Source organism: Mesoplodon bidens (assembly GCF_964165515.1).
Source record: "Mesoplodon bidens genome assembly, chromosome: 13".
Classification (NCBI taxonomy): domain Eukaryota; kingdom Metazoa; phylum Chordata; class Mammalia; order Artiodactyla; family Ziphiidae; genus Mesoplodon; species Mesoplodon bidens.
In genome coordinates, this window is record NC_138169.1 from 1,592,768 (window position 1) to 1,616,852 (window position 24,085).

At 45.8% G+C, this 24,085-nt stretch overlaps 1 protein-coding gene across 10 annotated transcripts in view; it reads right to left on the reverse strand.

Moving 5' to 3' along the window:
• EP400 (E1A binding protein p400) overlaps nt 1-24,085 on the reverse strand; it is a 114,156-nt gene that overhangs the window by 74,907 nt on the left and 15,164 nt on the right. For 3 of the 10 annotated variants that reach the window (XM_081252270.1, XM_081252275.1, XM_081252267.1), the window contains exons 2-6: nt 18,581-19,940; nt 16,954-17,064; nt 4,292-4,382; nt 2,774-2,881; nt 1,904-2,265 (exon numbers count right to left, since the gene is read on the reverse strand). In XM_081252270.1, coding sequence (XP_081108396.1) covers nt 1,904-2,265; nt 2,774-2,881; nt 4,292-4,382; nt 16,954-17,064; nt 18,581-19,906 — 1,998 coding nt within the window. In that variant the 5' untranslated portion in view covers nt 19,907-19,940. Of the gene's footprint in view, nt 1-1,903; nt 2,266-2,773; nt 2,882-4,291; nt 4,383-16,953; nt 17,065-18,580; nt 19,941-22,390; nt 22,554-24,085 lie in introns of all 10 variants that reach the window. The other 7 variants (XM_081252276.1, XM_081252273.1, XM_081252268.1 and 4 more) reach the window with 5 other exon arrangements.

A 24,085-nucleotide genomic window follows, 5' to 3' on the forward strand; every position in this document is an offset into this window, starting at 1 on the left:
TCAGAGCTCCCTGTAAACGGTGCCTTCACATATGGTCTTATGTCGGGTTTTTTGGGTTTTTTTTTTTGCTTTTTCCAGCTTTTTCAAGTAATTTTTTAGAATTTTTAATTGTAGAAACTTCTTAACTGAGAAGTACCAAATGCTCACCGTGCACCTGCTCTCTGAAGGGCAAAGACAAATTCCATGCGGCCCTCTTGTGGTGGGCAAGCTGAAGGTTGGAAACCCTCCTCTGTGACGTCCCGAGAGCCAAGCTTATAAAACTGAGGAGCCCCTCCGCCCAGCCCTCCCCGGGCCGAAGGTGAGCTTAGATTCACACGGGAATTCCGGCCGGGAGGAAGTGGGGGGACAGAGAGCAGGGAAGGCAAGGCCCTGCCATGCCAGGAGGCCTGAGGACAGAGCGATGCGCACGCGGCACATTTATAACCCGCGGTGCGGACGAGACACCGCGGCCAAGGCCGGGCCCCTCACGGCGCACAGCTTCTCCGCCCACCTCTAAGGAGATTTCCTCCACCTCAGCGGTCGGTAAACTGTGGCCGGCCACACACTTTGGGAGAGTTCCACAGGCCACGGTCGCTCATCTGTGGGCCCTGGCGCTGCTCTCACCTTCAGCGGCGGAGCTGAGTGACTCAACAGGAAGCACACACCTGCAAAGCCTGAAATACCGTTACGCTCCCTCTCTGTGGCCCTTTACAGAAGAAGTCTGCCGGCCCCGCCCAAACTGGAAGGAACAGAATTCCAGAACTTCTGGAAGGAACGGAATTCCACGGCTTCTGTAAGGAGCTTCTCTAAAATCACATTCCACAGATCACACCGTCGACAATAAGGTTGGGAAATAAACCCAAGAAAAACGTCAGTGCTGCGTGAGGTCGGCACCAGGCTCAGTGACAGTATTCAGAACAGAGTGCCTCACATGCACGGAAACCTCAAGCCTGCGAAGGCCCAAGAAGCTCAGCGCCCTGGCGGGGGAAGGCGGTGCTCCTTCCCAAGGTGCACAGAAGGCTCCAGAATCAACCCAGGGGGCCAGTCACAGCCCCTCCAGCACTGGCTGACCAACCTTGCCAAGTTATCTGGCCTCTCTGGCCTTGGTCTTTTCATAGCTAACGGGCGTGATAAAGATTCTACCACAGAGGGGTGCCAGGCAGAGGAGAGCAAGTAACGGCCCGGAGGCGCCCGTCACCACGCCTCACACCTGGCAGGCGGGGAGTGAAAGGCAGCATCCCTACATGAGAGCAAACCTCTACCATCACCAGAAGAACTCGAACTCCAAGCCCAGCTAGGAAATCTCCTTGTTAACGAGGGAGAGGGGAGAGGAAGGGGGGGTTTTCCTGAGCCGCTGACCACACGCTGCTGAGACAAGCCTCTGAGAACACTGCCTCTGGCCCCTTTGGTGCCCCAGACCCGTGCTTCACAAACGCACTGCTCCTCAGGGGCCCCACGTGGTCTACTGTACACGTTCCAAAAAGACGTCTGGGGGAGGGTAATTCGTGGACGAGGAGGGGCCCTATGAACCTGGAAACGCGTATCCAGCCTGGACAGCAGCCTCACCCACGCTCGTGGAGTGGAGCGTCGGGGGGGCGCCGTGGACAGAGCCCAGCGGGCGGCCAGGAGCTGCGGGAGCCCCAGCGTTACGGGCACAGCAGGTGGGACCAGGGCCACCGTGCCCTGCACGGGGCTCCCTGTGCCGAGAGCAGCGCTTGGAATCGTGTCGTTTTCTGACACTTTAATAACAATAACTACGACCGCACAGTAAATTTACTTTGCAGCTACTGAACTGACTGACTGCAGCACGGCGGAGAGCGAGGCGCTGGGAGAGAGGGAGTGACCCCGCTGGGCACCGTCCCGGCCAGCACACAGCCTGTCTCCTTCCGCCTCTAGCTCGGGGCACGGCAGGGGCCCGGAGTACCTGCGGCTGGGACGGGAGCGGAGGGGCCTGCATCTGCGCCTGCGCGGGCACCGGGACGTGGAGGGCCGCGGGGAGCGGGCCGGGCGGGGGCGCCGGGGCGGGGGCGTTTGGCGGCTGCGTCTTCACCGGCACCGGGAGCGGGGTCTGAGGCTCCGCCGTCTGCGGCTGCGGGGGGAACTGCAGCGCCGGCGGCAGGGGCGCGGCGGGGAGGCCGGCCGGGGGCAGCCTGGTGGGCAGCTGCGGCGGCGGCGTATGCAGGCTGGCGGCGTTCTGCACGGGGGGCCCCGTGGAGGGGTCGTAGCGCTGCTGGCTCTGCTTCTGGCCGGCGAGCTGAGCGGCCTGCGGCGCGGGTGGCATTCCCCCTGCAACAGAGGGCAGACCCAGCGGCCCTGACTCCGGGGCTCAGACCCCACCGGCCGCTGCCGCCTCAGACCCTGCACTCGCAACACACACACTCAAACGGGAGGGTTACCTGGCGGGAGACCTCTGTGCGTTAGGTCTAACGTGATAAATGAGCACACAACAAAGGAAAGAAAGGCCTCGGCCTTTGCGAGTTCGCATCAAGCAGAGCAGGCACGGGATAACCGCAGGGTCCCTGCCACAGCAGCAAGTCAGAAAAAACACAGGAGGGAGAGCCGGAGAGAAGCTGAGGACAGTGGGACGTGCGGCTCCGCTAAAGGGACAAGAGCTGGTCTCCGGTGCTTTCTTCATACTGTGTGAAGTGGGACTCCGAGGGACGTCCCAATGGCAGAAACCACCTCAGATATGCTACCTGGACTGCACACGCTTTAGTCTGCTGCTGCTTCCTTAAGCCCTCTCTGCACTCCCTCTTTCTGAGCTAAGAGAGCTAGTTCTGGCGCTGGGTCTTACCTTGAACTGTCGGCATTAACTGCTGGAGAGGAACTCCTGTATTCACCCCTGGGTGCTGGAAAACTACCCCTTGGTGACCCACTTCGAGTCGAGGTCTCTTAGACTGCTCTAGAATAATTTTCAGAAAAGGTGCAGTTTGATGTAAAAATAAAACCACAAGAGTAGTAGAAAAAACATGTGTAAGTGTTTTTATCATCTTTGAACAGAGAGGCCTTTCTATGCATGAACCAAAATGCAGAAGCCATAAAAGATAAGGTTGATAAATATAATTTCTTTCCGTTAAAAATTTGTAAATATAAAGAAGAGCATCATAAAAAAAGGCAAAGGACAAGCGTCAACCTAAGAGACAATTACCTGCAACATACATAACGGGCAACATTCATAAAGCTCTTACAAATTAATATGAAAAGGATCAACAACCAGAAAGACAAAATGGGCAAAGAACACAAACAACGAGCAGAGGGACACATTCACAAATGGTTAAAAACATGAAGAGGTAACTGAAACCGTATCAAAATTAAAGAAATCCATTATCAAAACAAAGATTTTAGTTTTTACCCACTGGATCGACAAAGATTAAAAGATACTTAATAAAATGGCCAAAATTTGAGAGAACCAGAAATTGATGATGGGAGCAAAAACTGACCCTACCCTTTTGGAGGGCAACTTAGCCTCACTAATACTTAACTATGCATACATTTTGATCTAGCAATTTCACTCTTGGAGCGCTGCTTTTAGATACATGGACAGACATGTACAGAAAAAAATGTGAAACTAAATGTTCAATCAGGTTTTGATTACAACAGAAAAAAGGTGATACTAACAAATGAATGCTAACACGGGTCTGATGAATAAAGAAGGAAGCACCCATGCAGTGGGTGCAGTATTTTGCACCTATCAAAAAGAATGAGGTCCATGACTGGGAAAGATGGCTTAGTCAGTTAATATTAAAGACATAACAGTGTATATATATATATATATATATAGGATCACGTTTGAACCTTTTCAGAATGACACACCTGTAGCAATGCTTGTCTGTGAAACTGAACAAACGTAGCCAGTTCTGTGGCTAGGGAATGGGGAAGGAATACCGAACCAGAGACAGACTTAAACTACACCCTCCTAAACTGTTTGCATCTTTTACACAAAATGTGTATTAAGTTCCTAAGTTGGAGAAAAAATTCAGTTTGAAAAATGAATGACAATTTGAAAAGGCAGATGGCTTTACACTTAATCATGTCATGAGGACTAAACAGCCTACAAATGCATACAGAAAATCAAACTGGAATATGCCTGTTCAACTGACAAATTTCTAACTTCAGTACACATAAACATGCACATAAATATTTTGTTTAGCTGATTACCACCAAAAGAAAAATAAACTTTCAAAGTAGAAACTAACCAACACTAAGTTCCTTAGGGGCCACGCTTTAGAAACAGGTGGCCACTCCACTGGAACACCCAAACCAAGATGCTGACTGGCTCCGGGGGCCCTTCGGCCTGTGCTCTGTGACGTACCTGCCGGGGGTCCCGTCTGCTGCCTCTTAAAAGGGTCCGTTTCGAGCACACTGCCGGCCGCTGCCACGAGGGTCCCTGCAAGGGCTTGCTGCTGGAAAAAAAAAAAAAGGAAAAACTGAGATTTTCATAATTTAAACGCATTACAAGCATGAATATAAACTAACACTATCATAATTATCCCAAACACTGACTTCCCTTCTTTTTAAGAAGAGAAATGTCATCTACCCAATGTATTACAATACATAATTTAAAGTTCTAACTTACCTCTGGAGGATAAAAAAGGATTTGCATTCTGGTTTTAAAAGGAATTTCAGTTCAATGCAAATCTAGAGTCCTTGAGAAACGAGCTGGCTTTGCACACACAATGACGGCAGAAGCTAACGCAGGAAACATCAGTCTCACGGAGAACCACAGCTTAGCCTCCTGACCTGTCACACTGCCTGTCGTCACTGAGCCCGCCAAAATCACAAAAGCTGAATGATGAGAAGACTGAAATTGTCTTCCCACTGGAAAATGGCACTAAAACTCCAATTAATAACTATCTAATTGACTTCAAAATGTTACTGCAGTTAGTACCCTACTTTATATATAACTGTGTGAAATACATACAGGTTATTTAAAATGTTTAAGTGAAAAGCTACTGGCAAAGACAGAAACTAGCTGACTCTGGGCGCTCTACACCTTTGACACCTCTGCACTACCCCTGAAGGGCTACTGAAGGCTAAGCATGATGTTTAACAGTTGCTAACTTTTAAAATAATTCAATTATATCCACTCTACTTAGCGAGGCATTTTAAATGCAAAAGTTACAGATGTCTGAACGAAGAAACTGCCTGTGAGAGTGGCTATTGACCCCAGCATCCCTAGGAATGGACACTACGCTGCCAGGACCAGCCATGCTGCAGGTTTTGCCTCACATGGGGAAAGGCCTCAGAGTAATGAAAAGGGGAAGTAAGCACCCCCTGTTTACATTTAACAAAGATGGGGGAGGAAGGAAGAGAAGGAAGGAGAGAGAAGAGAAAAGAATGACTTAAAAAACAGACAATATGTGAACAGTGGTTGTCTCTGGGGACAAGATTACAATCAATTTATAATTTGTGTGTGTGCACTTTTCTAAATTTTCTAAATGTTTTACAATGAACATGTATTACTTCTGTAATCAAAAAAAGGTTTTGTTTTTTTTAATAAAAGAAATTGATACAGGGTTGTGTGTCCAGTAATGGCCAAGTACTTCCTGTTGGACTAAACACATTCCAGATAAATATAAACTCTAAAAGAGATATAAAAAATGTGAAAAGGTGGGCAGATACAGCATGGGACTCGATACTTGCAAGGAGGGAATGAAACTAGGAGACGTTTCTGGGTTTACGGCATTTGGCACAAGGGCAGGCCCCAGTCTCAGACCCAGACAGGGAGGGCCTCACTGGCTTGAAGACCACTAGGATGGAGAGTAGGAGACCAGAGCAGAGACAGGTAAGGGAGAATCGCCACAGGAGGCAGCAGAGATGGGCCCCAAGCTCCCTGTTTTTCTGGCTGCCTCCTGACCGCCCACATGCCACGACGCCAAGCACAGGCCAGCATAACCACACTGAGATCTCAGGAGGCAGAGTCCACAGGTTCAATCCCGTCACATTAACCAGATGTGAAAGCAAACCAGCAGGGCCCCTCAGGAGGATATAACAGAGCTCAGGGTCTCTGCAACCTACCGTTCACGACACCCAAAACCCAATTCAAAATCAATCAACGCGATACACCACATTAACTAACTCAAGGACAAAAACCATAGGATACGGCTTCCCTGGTGGTGCAGTGGTTGAGAGTCCGCCTGCCGATGCAGGGGACGCGGGTTCGTGCCCCGGTCCGGGAGGATCCCGCGTGCCGCGGAGCGGCTGGGCCCGTGAGCCGTGGCCGCTGAGCCTGCGCGTCCGGAGCCTGTGCTCCGCAACGGGAGGAGGCCACAGCAGTGAGAGGCCCGCGTACCGCAGAAAAAAAACAACCATATGATAATCTCAATAGATGCAGAACAAGCTTTCGACAAAAGTCAACACCCAATTCTGATAAAAACTCTCCAGAAAGTAGGCACAGAGGGAACTTACCTCAACATAATAAAGGCCATATATGACAAATCCACAGCCAACATCGTGCTCAGTGGTGAAAAACTGAAACCATTTCCACTAAGATCAGGAACAAGACAAGGTTGTCCACTCTCACCACTCTTATTCAACATAGTTTTGGAAGTTTTAGCCACGGCAATCAGAGAAGAAAAAGAAATAAAAGGAATCCAAATCGGAAAAGAAGTAGAACTGTCACTGTTGGCAGATGACATCATACTATACACAGAGAATCCTAAAGATGCTACCAGAAAACTACTAGAGCTAATCAATGAATTTGGTAAAGTAGCAGGATACAAAATTAATGTACAGAAATCTCTTGCACTCCTATACACTAATGATGAAAAATCTGAAAGAGAAATTAAGGAAATACTCCCATTTACCATTGCAACAAAAAGAATAAAATACCTAGGAATAAACCTACCTAAGGAGACAAAAGACCTGTATGCAGAAAACTATAAGACACTGTTGAAAGAAATTAAAGATGATACAAACAGATGGAGAGATATACCATGTTCTTGGATTGGAAGAATCGACATTGTGAAAATGACTATACTACCCAAAGCAATATACAGATTCAATGCAATCCCTATCAAACTACCAATGGCATTTTTCACAGAACTAGAACAAAAAATTTCACAATTTGTATGGAAACACAAAAGATCCCGAACACCCAAAGCAATCTTGAGAAAGAAAAACAGAGCTGGAGGAATCAGGTTCCCTGACTTCAGACTATACTACAAAGCTACAGTAATCAAGACAGTATGGGGCTTCCCTGGTGGCGCAGTGGTTGAGAATCTGCCTGCCAATGCAGGGGACACGGGTTCGAGCCCCGGTCTGGGAAGATCCCACATGCCGTGGAGCAACTAGGCCCAAGAGCCACAACTACTAAGCCTGCGCATCTGCAGCCTATGCTCCACAACAAGAGAGGCCGCGACAGTGAGAGGCCTGCACACCGCGATCAAGAGTGGCCCACACTCGCCGAAAGTAGAGAAAGCCCTTGTACGCAGCCAAAAATAAATGAATAAATTAAAAAAAAAAAAAGACAGTATGGTACTGGCACAAAAACAGAACTATAGATCAATAGAACAGGATAGAAAGCCCAGAGATAAACCCATACACATATGGTCACCTTGTCTTTGATAAAGGAGGCAAGAATATACAATGGAGAAAAGACAGAAGTGGTGCTGGGAAAACTGGATAGCTACATGTAAAAGAATGAAATTAGAACACTCCCTGACATCATACACACAGAAAAACCTCAAAATGGATTAAAGACCCAAATGTAAGGCCAGACACTATCAAACTCTTAGAGGAAAAGACAGGCAGAACACTCTATGACATACATCACAGCAAGATCCTTTCTGACCCACCTCCTAGAGTAATGGAAATAAAGACAAAAATAAACACATGGGACCTAATGAAACTTAAAAGCTTTTGCACAGCAAAGGAAACCATAAACAAGACCAAAAGACAACCCTCAGAATGGGAGAAAATATTTGCAAATGAAGCAACTGACAAAGGATTAATCTCCAAAATTTATAAGCAGCTCATGCAGCTCAATAACAAAAAGACAAACAACCCAATCCAAAAATGGGCAGAAGACCTATACAGACATTTCTCTGAAGAAGATATACAGATTGCCAACAAACACATGAAAAGATGCTCAACATCACTAATCATTAGAGAAATGCAAATCAAAACTACAATGAGTGGGCTTCCCTGGTGGCGCAGTGGTGAAGAATCTGCCTGCCAAGGCAGGGGACACGGGTTCGAGCCCTGGCCCGTGAAGATCCCACATGCTGTGGAGCAACTAAGCCCGTGCACCACAACTACTGAGCCTCCGCTCAAGAGCCCGCAAGCCACAATTACTGAGCCCACGTGCCATAACTACTGAAGCCTGCGCGCCTAGAGCCCATGCTCCACTACTAGAGAAACCACCGCAATGAGAAGCCCACGCACCACAACAAAGAGCAGCCCCCACTCGCAGCAACTAGAGAAAGCCGCACAAAGCAACGAAGACCCAATGCAGCCAAAAACAAAAACAAACAAATAAATAAATTTATAAAACAAAAAAACAAAAAACTACGAGGTATCACCTCACACCAGTCAGAATGGCCATCATCAAAAAATCTACAAACAATAAATGCTGGAGAGGGTGTGGAGAAAATGGAACCCTCTTGCACTGTTGGTGGGAATGTAAATTGATACAGCCACTATGGAGAACAGTATGGAGGTTCCTTAAAAAACTAAAAGTAGAACTACCATACGACCCAGCAACCCCACTACTGGGCATATACTCTGAGAAAACCATAATTCAAAAAGAGTCATATACCACAATGTTCACTGCAGCTCTATTTACAACAGCCGGGACATGGAAGCAACCTAAGTGTCCATCGACAGATGAATAGATAAAGAAGATATGGTACATATATACAATGGAATATTACTCAGCCATAAAAAGAAATGAAATTGAACTATTTGTAGTGAGGTGGATGGACCCAGAATCTGTCATACAGAGCGAAGTAAGTCAGAAAGAGAAAAACAAATACCGTATGCTAACACATATATATGGAATCTAAAAAAAATGGTTCTGATTAACCTAGGGGCAGGACAGGAATAAAGACGCAGACGTAGAGAATGGACTTGAGGACACGGGGAGGGGGAAGGGTAAGCTGGGACGAAGTGAGTGAGTGGCATGGACATTATATACACTACCAAATGTAAAATAGGTAGCTAGTGGGAAGCAGCCACATAGCACAAGGAGATCAGCTCGGTGCTTTGTGACCACCTAGAAGGGTGGAATAGGGAGGGTGGGAGGGAGACGCAAGAGGGAGGGGATATGGGGATATATGTATATGTATAGCTGATTCACTTTGTTATACAGCAGAAACTAACACAACATTGTAAAGCAATTATACTCCAATAGAGATGTTAAAAATATATATATTAAAAAAAAATTACTCCAGAACACAGAGACAAGAAAACACAAGCCATACTCAAAACAATCAATGGACACCAACCCCCCAGACAATTCACATTCTGGAATTAGCAGCAGGGATTTTACGGTAGGTTTAATAAGTATGCCCAAGGACATAAAAGTATGTTGTAATGAAAGACGAGAGGAAATCTTGACAGAAAAAAAGAAACGATTAAAAAACAGAACCAATCTGAAAAAGAATATACATATCACTTTGCTGTACACCAGAAACACTGTGAATCAACTATACTTCAGTAAAAAAATAAAAATTAAAAAAAAAGGAAGAGAACCAAATAAAGACCCTCGAACAGAAAAAGTGTCTGAAATTTAAAAAATTCATTGGATAGCCTGAAGAGTAGGGTGGGGACGCAGAGGTCGGTGAATTGAAAACAGATTCTTGAGAGAAGAACAAGAGGAAGCCTGGACTTCAAGACTCAGCAGATGGCATAGTGCTGCTTAAGGACGGACGACAGATAAAAACAACTGAGCAGAGAGCCCAGAGGGAGACTCAGACTTACACAACCCTGCCAGTTCCTAAAGACTCCAAAGCAACCCAAATGGAATGAAAAGTCTTTTCAACCAAATGATGCTAGAAGACTGGATATCCATGTGAAAAAACTGATAAATTGAACTTCATTAAAATAAAAAGATAAGGGGCTTCCCTGGTGGCGCGGTGGTTAAGAATTCATCTGCCAATACAGGGGACATGGGTTTGAACCCTGGTCCAGGAAGATCCCACATGTTGAGGAACAACTAAGCCCATGCGTCACAACTACTGAGCCTGCACTCTATAGAGCCCAAGAGCCACAACTACTGAGCCTGCGTGCCACAACTACGGAAGCCTGCGCGCCTAGAGCCCGTGCTCCGCAACAAGAGAAGCCACCACAATGAGAAGCCCGCGCACCACAACGAAGAGCAGCCCCTGCGCACGGCAACGAAGACCCAATGCAGCTAAAAATAAATAAATAAATAAATAAATTTTTAAAAGAATAAAAAAATCAGTAGTTGGGGGATAAATCAGGAGCTTAAGGTTAAAATATACACACTACTATATATAAAATAGATAACCAACAAGGACCTACTGCATAGCACAGGAAACTATACTCAATATCTTGTAATAACCTGTAATGGAAGAAAATGTAAAAAAAATATACATCTATTTATATATACATGTGTGTATAACTGCATCACTTTACTGTACACCTGAAACTAACACAGCATTGTAAATCAACTAAATTTCAATAAATTTTTTTAAATGGCAAAAAAAAAAAAAATCAATAGTTGGGGTAGGGTTACAGAACTATAATTATTCATTCCCTTTAATGCTATAATCACTGAAAAATAATCTCTGCTTAGGATTTTTTAAGATCTAAATAACTGTAATAAAAACTATTTTGGGGAATTCCCTGGCAGTCCAGTGGTTAGGACTCAGAGCCTCCAGTGCCATGGGCCAGGGTTCAATCCCTGGTCGGGGAACTAAGATCCCGCAAGTGCGGCCAAAAAAAAAAAAAAAAAAGAAAAGAAAAAAGAAAAAAATACTACCTCAAAGTCTTTTGGAAGCAGACAGAAATTAATATACTGTGTATGTAATACAAGGAATTCTGAATTTATTTCTAGAGTTTCATTGGCCAATATAAAAATTCTACAACTGGCTGTAAATAATAAAACTCATACTGAGATTTTTTTTTTCCAAAGAAAACAAAGGGTATGTTTTTTCATTCAATTCTTTCCTGATAGACTCTCCATTTTCTTGTCTCCTTAGACATCCACTAGTATTTGCGACAAAGATCTATAATTCAAAATGGAGATTCCTTGGTTTTCCTCTTTTAGGTCTCTTAAATATTTATAATATTAAATAATGTGATTTTTAAAAGCATAGTAAAGTTAATCATAGAATTTTTAAAAAAAATTTTTTTCAAAACTTGAACAGGGTTTTCTCCAGAGAAGATACACAAATGACCAACAAGCACATTAAGATGCCCAACAGCATTCATCGTAAGAGAAATGCAAAAGAAAACACAATGAGACACCACTTCACACTCACTAGGATGGCTAGAATTTTTTTTAAACAGAAAATAAGAGTTGGCAAGGATACAGAAATATTGGAACCTCTGTTATTGCTGATGGGACGTAGAACGGGGTAGCTACTAAGTATTTATAGTGGCATTATTCGCAATAGCCAAAAGCTGCAGACGGTCCAAATATTTATCAAGAGTGGATAAACAAAATGCAGCATACCCATACAGTGGATATACACTCTACTATAAGAAGTTATGAAGTACTGAGGCATGCTACAATGTGGATGAACCTGGAAAACATCATGTTAAGTGAAAGAAACCAGACACAAAATATTGCATGACTCCACACTAGGTAAATCTATGGAGACGATGCCGACTGGTGGCTGCCAGTGGCTGGAGGAGCAGGTACTGGGGAGTGACTGCTTTTTGGGTATATGGGGTTTCCTTTTAAGACAATAAAGATATTTTAGAAATTGATATACATAATAGTGGTTGCTTAACACTGTGAATGTACTAAATGCCACTGAATATTATGTGGTTAATATAAAAATGGTTGTGTGAATTTCACTTATTTGTGCATAATCACAGAATTTATACAGTGGGATGTGAGTGTTCACTGAACACTGTTTAGCTTTCCTGTTTGAAATTTTTCATAATAAAATGCTGAGAATTAGAAAAACTTCTAAGTTTAAAAAGTAATGATAAAGCAATCACCCGTGTACTCATCCTGAGGCTTAAGAATAAGCTGTTACGCACGCCCTGGAGCCCCCACACACTATGAAGGCGTCCCCCTCCCCACCTGACCTGTGTGTGAACATTTTCCCCTGGTGCCATCACCTACAGGCTTAGTTCCACGCTACGCTGTGTGTGGCTTTGCTTCCTAGTGAATTCTACCTGAAGGAATGCTGCAGCTGGGCCCTCCCGTAACTCCTTCTGTTCCACAGGGCGCTGCTGAGACCCACCCACACGGACTCACTCATTTTCACTACTGATTACTGTTAGCATTCCTCTGTATGAATGTGCACAACCCACTGATCTGTTCTACTGCTGACGGACATTATGCTTCTTTCCAGTTTGGGGCTATTAGAAGAAACGATGTTGCTGGGAACATTATTAGATGTGTTTTCTGGCACACAAACACAAGAATACCTTTAGAGCATGCTGTTTGGATCAAAAGGGCCTACCCACACTCACCTTTTCCAGATCATGTGAAATGTTTCCATGCTACACTCCCGATCAACAGTGGGTAAGAATCTCATAGACCTAAATCAACAGATTCTGTCCAATTTAATTTCTGGCAATCTGGTGAGTATGACAGTAAATCAGAGGGTTTAATTTGTGTCACTGTGGAGACCATGCAACCTAAGTTTACAGGCACTCCCTGCCCTCCACTGTCCCATGGTTCTTATGCAAGTATTTATTAATGTGGTCTATAAACGCACTGATGTATTACATTCCTCTAAGCACTAACAGGAAATTTGTCCCACTAATAAACCTTCTGACAATTTCCAATTCAAGAAATTTTATCTTCAGTTGTATCAAATTCATTACAAGAACACCTAGATATTGGGTTCAAATTATTATTCCCCACCAAAAAGAACCCAGTTCCTTGGAGAAATGACAGATTCCTGGACTGAATCAAGGCATGTGCAAGATAAACTTTAAACATTTTGTGCCAGAATGTAAGGAAGTACTTAGAGAGTGACAGGGATGTGTCAAAAGTATACGAAAGCCCGCTTGAAAGGGCTCCCACTGGTCAAATTACAGATAATTTGAACATCAAAATAAACAGTAATAGAATAAATAGTAATAAACTGGGGCGGGGGGGCTGGGTAGCGGCTGACTGGCAGGGCACGAGGAGACTTGATGGAAGTGGACACCCTGACACGTGTATGGGTTACACGGGCACTTGTCAAACTCAACAAATTCTAACATTTAAGATCTGTGCATTCCCTGACTACAAATTATACCTTAATATAATTCACCACTTTTGCAGACCAAAAAAGAAAAATCACATGATTATGTGAATAGATACAGCAAATAGTATTTGACAAAATTCAACATCCATTCATGATAAATATTAGGAATAAAGGAATTTCCTTAACTTGATAAAGGACAGCTACAAAATCTACAGCTAACATCATACTCAATGGTGAAAGGCTAAATGCTTTCCCCCTAAGATCCAGAAGGTAAGATGTCTGTTCTTATCACTCTTATTCAGCATCACAGTGGAAGTCCATGCCAGTCCATGCCATTGCCAGTGCAAATAAGGCAAGAAAAAGAAATAAAAGGCATACAGATAGGAAAAGAAAATATAAATTTTGCTTTCTTTGCAGACATGATTCTCTAGGTAGAAAATCCCATGGAATCTACAAAAAAGCTCCTAAAACTAATAAATGAGTTTAGCAAGGTTGCATAATCAACTGTATTCCTATATACTTGCCATGAACAGCTAGAAAAAAATTTTTAAATTTAAGTACTATCTACAGCACCACAGAAAAACTGGAATAGCTGGGTATAAGTCTAACAAAATATACATAGAATTTGCATGCTGAAAACTACAAAATACTGATGAAAGAAATCAAAGAAGACAAAAATAAATGGAGAACATACCATATTCCTGGCCTGGAAGACTCAACGTTGTCAAGATATTACTTCACCCCAAACAGGTCAATAGAGTCAATGCAATCCCAATCAAAATCCTAGCAGGATGTTCTATGGATATCAACAAGCTGATTCTAAAATGTATATGAAAAGTGAAAGGAGCCAGAATGACCAAAACAATTTTGAAAAAGAACAGAGTTGAAGAACTCACACTAACTGATTTCAGGACTTACTACAAAGATACAGCAGTAAAGACAGTGTGGCCTTAAGCAAAAAGATAGACACAGAGATCAATGGAAGAGAAGAGAGCCTAGAAACAGACCCATACGGACAGGATCAACTGATTTCTGGCAAAGATGCAAAATCAGTTCAGCAGATACAAGACAGTCTTTTTAAGAAACAGTGCTCAACTAACTGGCTGTCAATATACAAAGAAATAAACTTCTACTGATGCTTGCATGTTATACAATACTTTACTCAAAATGGATCACAGACCTAAATGTAAAACATAAAACTATACAACTTCTAAAAAAAAAAATTAGAGGAAATTTTTATGACCTTGGGTTGAGCGAAGAGTTCTTATATATCAAAAGCACAATCCATAAAAGAAAAAAAAATGATAAAAGAGACCACATCAAAATTCAGAACTTCTGCTCTGTAAAAAACAATATAAAAGAAAAAAAGATACAGCACAGAATGACAGAAAAATATTTGCCAATTTATACCTGACAAAAAGCTTATATCCAAATTATATAAAGAATTCTCAAATGCAGCAATAAAGCAAATGACTCAATGGAAAAAAAATGGTGAAAGAAATGAATAGATACTTCACCGAAGAAGATATACAAATGGGAAAAAAACACATGAAAAAGAAAAGTTGTTCAACATCATCAGTCTTTAGAGATATACAAGTTAAAACCACTGCATACATATTAGAATAACTACAGAAGAAAACTGACAAGAACAAGTAGTGGGGAGAATGCAGAACAAAAGGAACTCTCAATCACTGCTGGTGGGAAAGTGAAACAGAACAGCCACTGTGGAAAGTTTGGCAGTTGCATATAAAACTGAATGTACTCTTAATAACAACCCAGAAACCTGTCTCCTAGGTATGCCAACAACTGGAAACAACCCAACGTCCTTCAAAGGGTGAATGGCTAAACAAACTGGGGAACATTCATACAATGGAATACCGCTCAGCAAAAAAAGGAAACAATTGGCAAATTCAACAACGTGGATGAATCTCAAACGCATTATGCTAACTGAAAGAAGCCAGACTGAAAAGGCAGCATGCACATACTATACTGTATAAAATTCCATTTATATTTTATTCTGAAAAAGGCAAAATCATAGACAGAGAACAAAGGTTAAGGGAGGGAGAAAATCTGACAACAAAGACGTGGCATGAGGAACGTCTGGGGGGATGACAGAACCCCTCTGTTTCTTGGGGGGTGGTGGTTACACAACTCTAGGCATTTAACCAAACTCACAGAACTACAGACCAAAAAGAATAAACTTTACTGAATTAAATAAATTTAAATAAATAAATACCGTTAATGACATATGAAAACGCACTGATTAAAATAAGAATCCGTATGGGAATATACGTAATGGAAGAAAAAAGAAAGCTCATCATTACAGCAGAATGCTAGCTAATGAATGCAGAAGGAATAATGGAGTTAGAAAATCCACTTTGCGATCTTTAACGTGACACCTGACTCCAGCAAGACTCGTCAATAGATGACAGAATTAGTGGCCCATGTCAAACGACATTCTACAAAATAACTGACCTACACTTCTCAAAAATGTGAAGGCATGAAAGAGTGAGGAGTTTGCCCAGATTAAAGAAGACCAGAGAGGCACGGCAACTAAACACAATGGGTGATCCCAGACTGGGAGAAAAACAACTATACAAAGGATGTCACCAGAACAAGAGACAAAATTTGCACATGAGCTGTGGCTTAGTCATAGTAAAAGTTACTGTAAAATTTCCAGAATTGATTGTTATACCATGGTTAGGTCAGGTAACACTCGTACCTGATACCATATGCCAAAGGACTTAGGGATGGAAGTGTGATATGGGATGCAAGTGTGATATGATGTCTGCAATTTACTCTCAAATAGTTTGGGGGAAATGTGTATGTGTGTACATATAAAAGAGAGAGAGAATAAAAATAATGCAAATGGGGCAAAAAGTTAACAACTGGTGAATTTGGGTAGAGGATATAATGGTAGGTCTTTGTACTGTTATTGCAATTTTATATATGTTTGAAATTATACCAAAATTAAAAATTAAAAAAATTTTTAAAATATATCACCACAAGATTCAACTGCTTTCAGAACCTAGCACAATCTATTCCAAAATGACTAGAATCTGACCCGTACTTTTAGGTTCCTGGCATTTATTAATGTAACACTGAGTGATTTAATTTTCAAAAAATTAAAAATAATCAGTTTGCATTCAATTAACATCCATTTAGAAGCCTAAGGTTCTGGTATTTTAGAAGTGTGTTTCACTTCACTGTTTCTTCTAGCTACAGAAAATATCAAGTTATCATCTGTGTAATCTTTTTTTTTTCTTCTGTTTGCACTGTTCTCAAAAATACAGATAGAAGACACAAGAAAGAACCAACATTTAAAACACAGCACACAAGGAATCCTGAGCATACATTCAACAGGACTGTAGGTATTAGATGACATGCATGCTGAAGCTACTACTGTGTTACAGGTCAAGACACACAAAAAATAATGCATTAAGGTCTGTGTTGTCATTTACTCATGCAATTTAGTTGTATAATTTTATATGCAGGAAGACTTTTTTACTTTTTTAAAATAAGGAATGGGCTCTGGAAAAAAATGCTGAAGAGCAAATAGTAAATTGAAGGTTAAAATATCTGGATGAAGGAAAAGTTTCGGATGAGACTACATTTTAGAACCATCGAAAAGTACCTGAAATGGTTGCTGCTGGGATGAAAAAGCAGCAGAAACATTTGGAGGAAGCTGGGTTGCTATAGCAACAGGAGTACCAGTCTGCCCATCCTTTCCTGTCACAACCTTTACCTGAGAGGAAATATTTTGAGAAAAAAAGGCAACATAATTTTTAAGACTGCTCAAAATTTTGTTAGAATTTTACTGCTGATAGCTCACTGATGTCTGGTGTTTAAAAATGGAATGCTTTTGCATCAAATCCTGTAAAAGGACACTGAACTGATTTATGACAGATTTATAATACCCTAACTCAACTGCAAATCTTGCAGAAACTCCAATTTAAGTCACAAGTACGATGTCCTTAGATTCTGCAACTTCAAACTTTAAAAATGGTAATGGCGGACAGTCTTCAAGTAGCAAAGCCCTGACAACCTCATAGGCAGTTTACACCCTGGCTTACTATGTGCAGGTCAGAATGGCAATGACAGATAAGGGGGATTGAGCCTAAAGACAACATTGGTGTACAAACATAAAGAGAACTGAATTTCACTATTTCATGGCAACAGAGGTGAAATCCTCAAAAAAAAAATCATATAAACCTTTTAGAAAATAAAAATGGTTCATCCTGGAAAGGGTGTTAAAGAAAACACCAAATGGCAAAGCCACACATAATAAATATCAACGAGGAGATGAGCAAAGAGGCCAGCTTTTGTTCATCAAAGGCTGATTTCTTTGCAGAAGAACTGACAGAGATTTACATTATTTTAGCTATATCAAAAAACAAAATCAGCTCCACCAACACAGTGTACAGTACACAACACAAAGGCACAAATACAGTGCATCACAGTGCACCTCACTGTCGCCCTGTCTGATCAGCTTCCTTTTTAGGAAGTACCAATAAAGGGATCTTAGGAATCACTAAGGTATTGAGAATCCCAATTGGGGAATTTATTAAGTACCCATTCCAGGCACCCAAAAAGTTCACTATCTAAAAAAGATTCTATCTTAAATACCATTCAGTAGCTACGTGCAACAGTGTCAGTTAAATACGTGATCTCAAATCTAAGACTACATCTAAAAATTGAAAAAATTCTCAGTTGCTTTGCCATAATAACCATATTTTAATCATTAAGATACCTTATAAATGTATCTAGTGATTTAAATCATAACTGATATACTGTAACAAGCTAGTGATTCAAATCCCTTCTTTAAAAATGACATTCATGGTGTTGAGAATCCCAACGGGTGGACGTACGTAAGTAAACTGTGAAACCTGGGGAACGAGCGGGAAGGTGTCCGCACCCCTGGCTTCTGCAGGCCCTTGGGGACCGGCCAATCTCCACACACCCAGCAGAGCACCGGGGAAAGCTGGGTCAGGCCGGGTTAGCTCCCGAAACCAGGGAAGCATCCCTGTTCTAAATGCACCGGCGATACTCACAGCACCACTCTGCACCACCCTCCCAACTAGAGCAGCTCTTTCCTTCCATGAAGGAAAAAGCAAATGCATCTTCCATTTACTCCTGGATCAAATCCTTATGAAACCGCATCTTATGAACACCCCAGGCTCACAGATCACGTGCAATTCACGGTCGCCTAGACGCACACCCAAGCAGCCCGGCCTGCTGGTTACTGAGCCGCCGCCCCTCACCTCATCATTGATGACCTCAGACTTCTCCTCCTCCTCTTCCTCCTCCTCCTCCTCCTCCTCCTCCTCCTCCTCCAGGTCCAAATCATTCTGCCTAAGATAAGCTTGTAACGGGGCATAATGTTTCTTCTTAAAAGCTAAGAAATCCATCATGTTTCCTTGAAGGTGTTGCAAGAAGAACAGCTCGACCAAGTACTCCTTGAAGGCCTCCTTCAGAGCCTCCATCTCCCTGCAGTGATGGTCCAGGCACTGCTTCCTCATCTGAGCCAGCTCCTGGGAGGCCGGGGGGATCTCTTCCAATTTCCTGGGAGCCTTTCTTATCCCCGCACTCCCCGCAGACGGGACAGGACGGCTGGAGAGGCCCGGGGGCGCTGCGGTCCTGGAGGGGCTGGTGGGGGGCGGTGGGGACGTCATCCCCAATGCCGAAGCGCCCCCGACCCCCACCCCGGCGAGCAGAGGCCTGGTCAGCGGAGGCGCCTGCAGCACCTGCTGCTGCTGGATCAGCTGCCCCTGGATGAGGCTGCTGATCTGGGGCGGCAAGCTCGTCGTGGCCATGTGCCCGGGGCTGGACAGGGGCTGCAGGCCGGCCCCGCCTGCGGCCGCGGGGCTCTGAGGCCCCAGGTGGTGGACGGTGCCTCCCGACTGCGCATGGGGCTGCGAGAGTCTCCGTTCCCTGACCGTGATGGGCGCCCCCGTGTGCTGCAGCTGGACCTGGGCGCCCGGGGCCATCTGCGCCAGGCCCGAGCCCTCCTGGAAGACGAAGTGGCCACCACTGGACGGGCTCAGGCTGATCTGTCTCACCAGCACACTGGCGTCCACGAAGCCCCCGGTGGGGCTGCTGCTGCACAGGCCCAGGCCGGGGCCAGGGGCGCCCGCCCGCACGCTCTGCAGGCCCGGTCCCGGCCCGGGGCTGGGCTGGGTGGGGCTCTGAGTCTGCACCTGCTGGGACAGCGGCGAGGTGACCTGGATGTACGATGGAGACCCGTGCTCAAACCGCCTCTGCTGCGCACTGAACTGGAATCCCGGAGAAGTGGGGCTGGGCAGCGGCAGGGGGGCCAGCGTGATCTGGGGGTTCCCTCCCACCACCGGCCCCACATTCTGAAGGGCGATGTTCACGCTCTGCCCGGCCACGGGGCTGCGGTTCATCAGCTGCTGAACTTGGTAACCAGGGGACTGGGGCGCGGACGGGCTCGCCGCCGGCGCGAAGGGTGTGGCGGGGGACTGCGGGGGGTTGGGGCGGGCCTGCGGCTCTTCTCCTTCGCCGCCGGCGAAGGCCCTGGACCTCTGCAGCTGGTGCTGGACGTTCTGAGGGCCGCTGCCATGGTGCATGATCACCCTCCTTTTTATCCAACTTAATGCTCTCCTGAAAAATCAAAGTTAAAATCAAGTTACTTACAGGCAAATATAACCATCTGATCACTACTTATTCTGAGTACCATTTAGCAGCACTGGACAGACGCTCTGAAGGCATGTTCCCACCAGAATCTGATACAAACCACTGTCTTACTGTCATCGAGCCCGACGAGATGGCACTGGAGACCATCTCCTTCAGCACAGAGGAGGGACGGGGCCTTCTGGGTCACTGCTGTGCCTGGGGCCAGGACATGGCCTGGCAGGAGCAGGTGGGTGTTCCCAACCAGCTCCCGAGGAAGCTAACTAGCAATCACTTGCTTAAGACCAGCGGGATCTGAACCTGGTGCTGGCGCTCGCGACAGGCATGTTTCTTCCTGGGAGGCTATTCCTCGGCCGGCGGCCCTGCTCCGTGACGCCACGTGCTGGGGCAGTCCGCCCGTCTCTCCCAGTGGAGGAGTGGCGCCCAGGAGGCCGCCAGAGGCTCCCAAGCATGCCACCGTCGCATGTCATCAGAACAGAACCGCCGCTCACCAGCTGGCAGTTCTCATGAGCATCTGTGCGATGCCCCTGCGAACACCCCGGGTTACTTGAGTGTGAACACACAGAGCCCCCATCCCGGGTCAGACTCTGCGCTCCTGGGGGAGAGGCCCGGGCCTGGTGGCAGCCTCGCACCTCAGCCCTCTCTACGAGCTCACCCGGGGCGGGGGGGGGGCAGGGGCGGGCGTTTCCTGAAGAAAACCTTAGGAGAGAAGGGAGCGGCCAGGACGGGAGAGTCCCCGTCAGGGGTCCGCCAACTCTCTGGGAGCTGGGACACGGCTTTAAAGGGGCTCATGGCCCCAAGAGTGCTGAGGGCCGCGGACCAGGGAAGGGGGCAGGAGAGGGGACAGGACGCTGAGAAAGGACAGGAGGAAGCAGAGGGCGAGCGGGAGGAGGCTAATTCCGAGGTGAGGCACGGAGGCCACCCACAAGGCACGCTGGGCTGGAGCCTCGCTGTCCGCAAGGGGGTGACCCCGCTGGGAACAGGACGACAGCCGCAGCCTGTCTGCTCCCCACTGGCTGGGTCAGAAATATCCTCCCCCTGGTTACAATCCTCAAGTCTTCACTGACACACCTAGCTCCCAATTTCTTGGTGTTCCTTCCAGCCCTCCCCGCAAGACAAGCAGGAGCATCCTTTCATCTTCAGGGCGTCACTGTTGTTTTACGGAGAAAACGGACAAGGGATGAAAAACATTATAAACCGAAAGTTACAAGACTTAAAAAATGGAAATACACATTTGTATGAATGCTCCCACAGTCCCAGGCCCCTGGCTGAAACACACATATGTATGAAATCAAGAGCTACAGAACCCATGGGTGCACAAGTGAAGGCTGAGGAAACATAAAGATCAGTGCCTGCTTAGACTAGCAGGAGAAGGCACTCTCTGCTCTGATGACCGTCTCTGAAGATGGAGTCTAAAGACCACAGGCAAGCTGCAGCCAACACATCCAAACGGGAAATCGGGACCACAGCCTTAATTATCAACCCAGGAACCTTCTCCCACCCTCACCCCCAGCAGAGAGCCCAGCAACGTGGGCGGGAACTGTGAGCTGTGGGACACTCAAGGGCGGAGGACTCTGAGGCATGCTTATTGCTTTCAAGACGAGCTTTTGGGACTTCCCTCGTGGTCCAGTGGTTAAGACTCTGTGCTCCCAATGCAGGGGCCCGGGTTCGATCCCTGGTCAGGGAACTGGATCCCGCATGCATGCTGCAACTAAGACCTGGCGCAGCCCAATCAATCAGTCAATCAATCAAGTTTTAAAAAAGAGCTTTTGTTCCTGATCTTTTTAAACAAACATTATGAGGAAGATTAGTGTAGAACAGACACAAAAATAGAATAAAAAGAATAAACAAACACATTAGGACATATTTTGGATTATTTCCTTAAAATACATTCCCAGAATACCAAAGATGATCAATAAGAGAGAACGAAGGCCAGAAAGAAACTCTCTCACGTATAATAATTTACAAAACCAGGGGGAAGGTAAGAATTAGGGGGGGAAATACGTTGTGATGGCTGACCTGTTGCGAAAATGTGGACGGAGACAGCACAGATCTCAGAGGGCTCAGAGCTCAGAATGTGCCTCACAGGGTGGCCCACAACGGTGGGGAAGCAGCCCCATTACTTTGACCTACTAATCCAACCTCTGGGAATCACTACGGAAATTCACCTACCAATTTTTTAAAATTATGCATAAATATATTTATTACAGAATAATACAGTAAAAGTAAAAAGAAGTGTAACCAGAAATATCCAGTATTCAAGTTCTAGATGGAGACTATGTTATAAACATGGAAAAGTTTTCCAGATATATTATTAAGTGAAAAAAGTAGCATACTAATTGTACAACTTAACCACGACTCTGTTAAAGATATAAATTAACAAACTATCTACTGAGACATACGGAAACATAAATACTGACCTTCACCTGGCGAAGGAATAAAACACCTTGGAAGAGCCACACAACGCAGCTGCCTCAGCAACGTAAAGGCCGAGCTACAGACACACCCACACCACGAGGACGCCAAGGAGCACAGCCAGACGCAAGGACCACGGACTGCAGGCCACTGACATGACAAGACATTCTGGAACAGGCAAAACCACAGGGACAGATTAGACAGACCCTGCCAGGCTGCAGGTTGGGGAGGAGCTGAAAAGGCAGGAAGGAACTTGGGGGTGTGGAACTGGTTCTACACTTGATTTGGGACGATGGTTACAAGAATGAGTGTGTTCGTTCAAATTCAAAAACCTGTAAACTACACCTCGACTTTTTTTTTTTTTCTTGTGGTAGGCGGGCCTCTCACTGTTGTGGCCTCTCCCATCGCGGAGCACAGGCTCCGGACGCACAGGCTCAGCGGCCATGGCCCACGGGCCCAGCCGCTCCGCGGCATGTGGGATCCTCCCGGGCCGGGGCACGAACCCGTGTCCCCTGCATCGGCAGGCGGACTCTCAACCACTGCGCCACCAGGGAAGCCCACACTTCGACTTTTTAAAAAGGTTCTGACTTCAGTGAGCTTACAGGCAGGTTGGAGGAACAAACCCAATCAACTATAATGTAAAGAAACCGCTTATCTAAAACAGCATCCTCCGGAACATGGTACAGGTACCCTGGTGGAAAGCAAAGCCACCATCAACAGCCAAACAACTCCTGAACTGGTGATGGCGATGTCCCTAACTGTAAGGTCCTCCAGCAGCTGCAGCGGGCTGTTTGGCTCATGGTTTGAGGAGGACACCACCCAGGAGCAGGCCGAGATCAGCGGGCCGCATCAGCGCACCACCGCAGCCTGCAAGGAGCGGGGACAAGCCCTCAGACCACTGCGCGCAGCGCCCACCGGGGCCATGCGGGGCTGGCGCCGTCTGTGTGGCTGCTGCTCACTCAGGGCAATGCTGACGTCACGCAGGGGCACATCTGGTGCCGGGAAGATGCCACCCTAAGAAACACCTACCTGGGCCCCATCCTTGGTGTAGGGCAGGGGTCCCCAGGTCAGACTGGAAAGAGTGAGGGGGGAAGGGCTCGGGAGACTGGGTCCCGATAGCAGCTGCTCCCACCCCCTCACCCCCCACTGAGGCCTGGACGTGCTCTCAGCCCCCCAAGGCCTCCCTCCCCAGCTTCTCTTTCGGTGCTCCCAGAGTCTAGGCAGCTAGGGATTGGGAAGCCTCTTCTCCCCTTCAGTGAGCAGGGAGCTCAGGTCATGAGCCTTGCTCCCTTCCCAAACCCATCTCCCTCTCAGCCCCCTCAGCGCCCCGGATGGATCCGGCCCTCCGGCCAGGCTCCCGCTTTGGGTAGTTCTGCTACGTCAATAGCTCCCAGGCTGGACGGAGAGTGAGGAGAAGGGAACGAGGAGGAGGGTGGATCAGGTCTTGGACACACGAGCATGAGCTCAGGGCAGAAGGAACAGACAGAACATGACGGGAGTGAAGGGAGCACAGATAGTGTCTGGGAATATTTTCAAGTGGAAACTCCAGAGAGCAACTTGGTAGCAGGTACACGAGTCTCACAGCACATTCACGTCTCCTGACCCGATAATCCCACTTCTAGATCAGCCTAAGAAGAAAATCAGAGCTGTGTTCAATATACAAGGATGTTCACTGAAATGTTATTTGTAGCAGAAAGGTG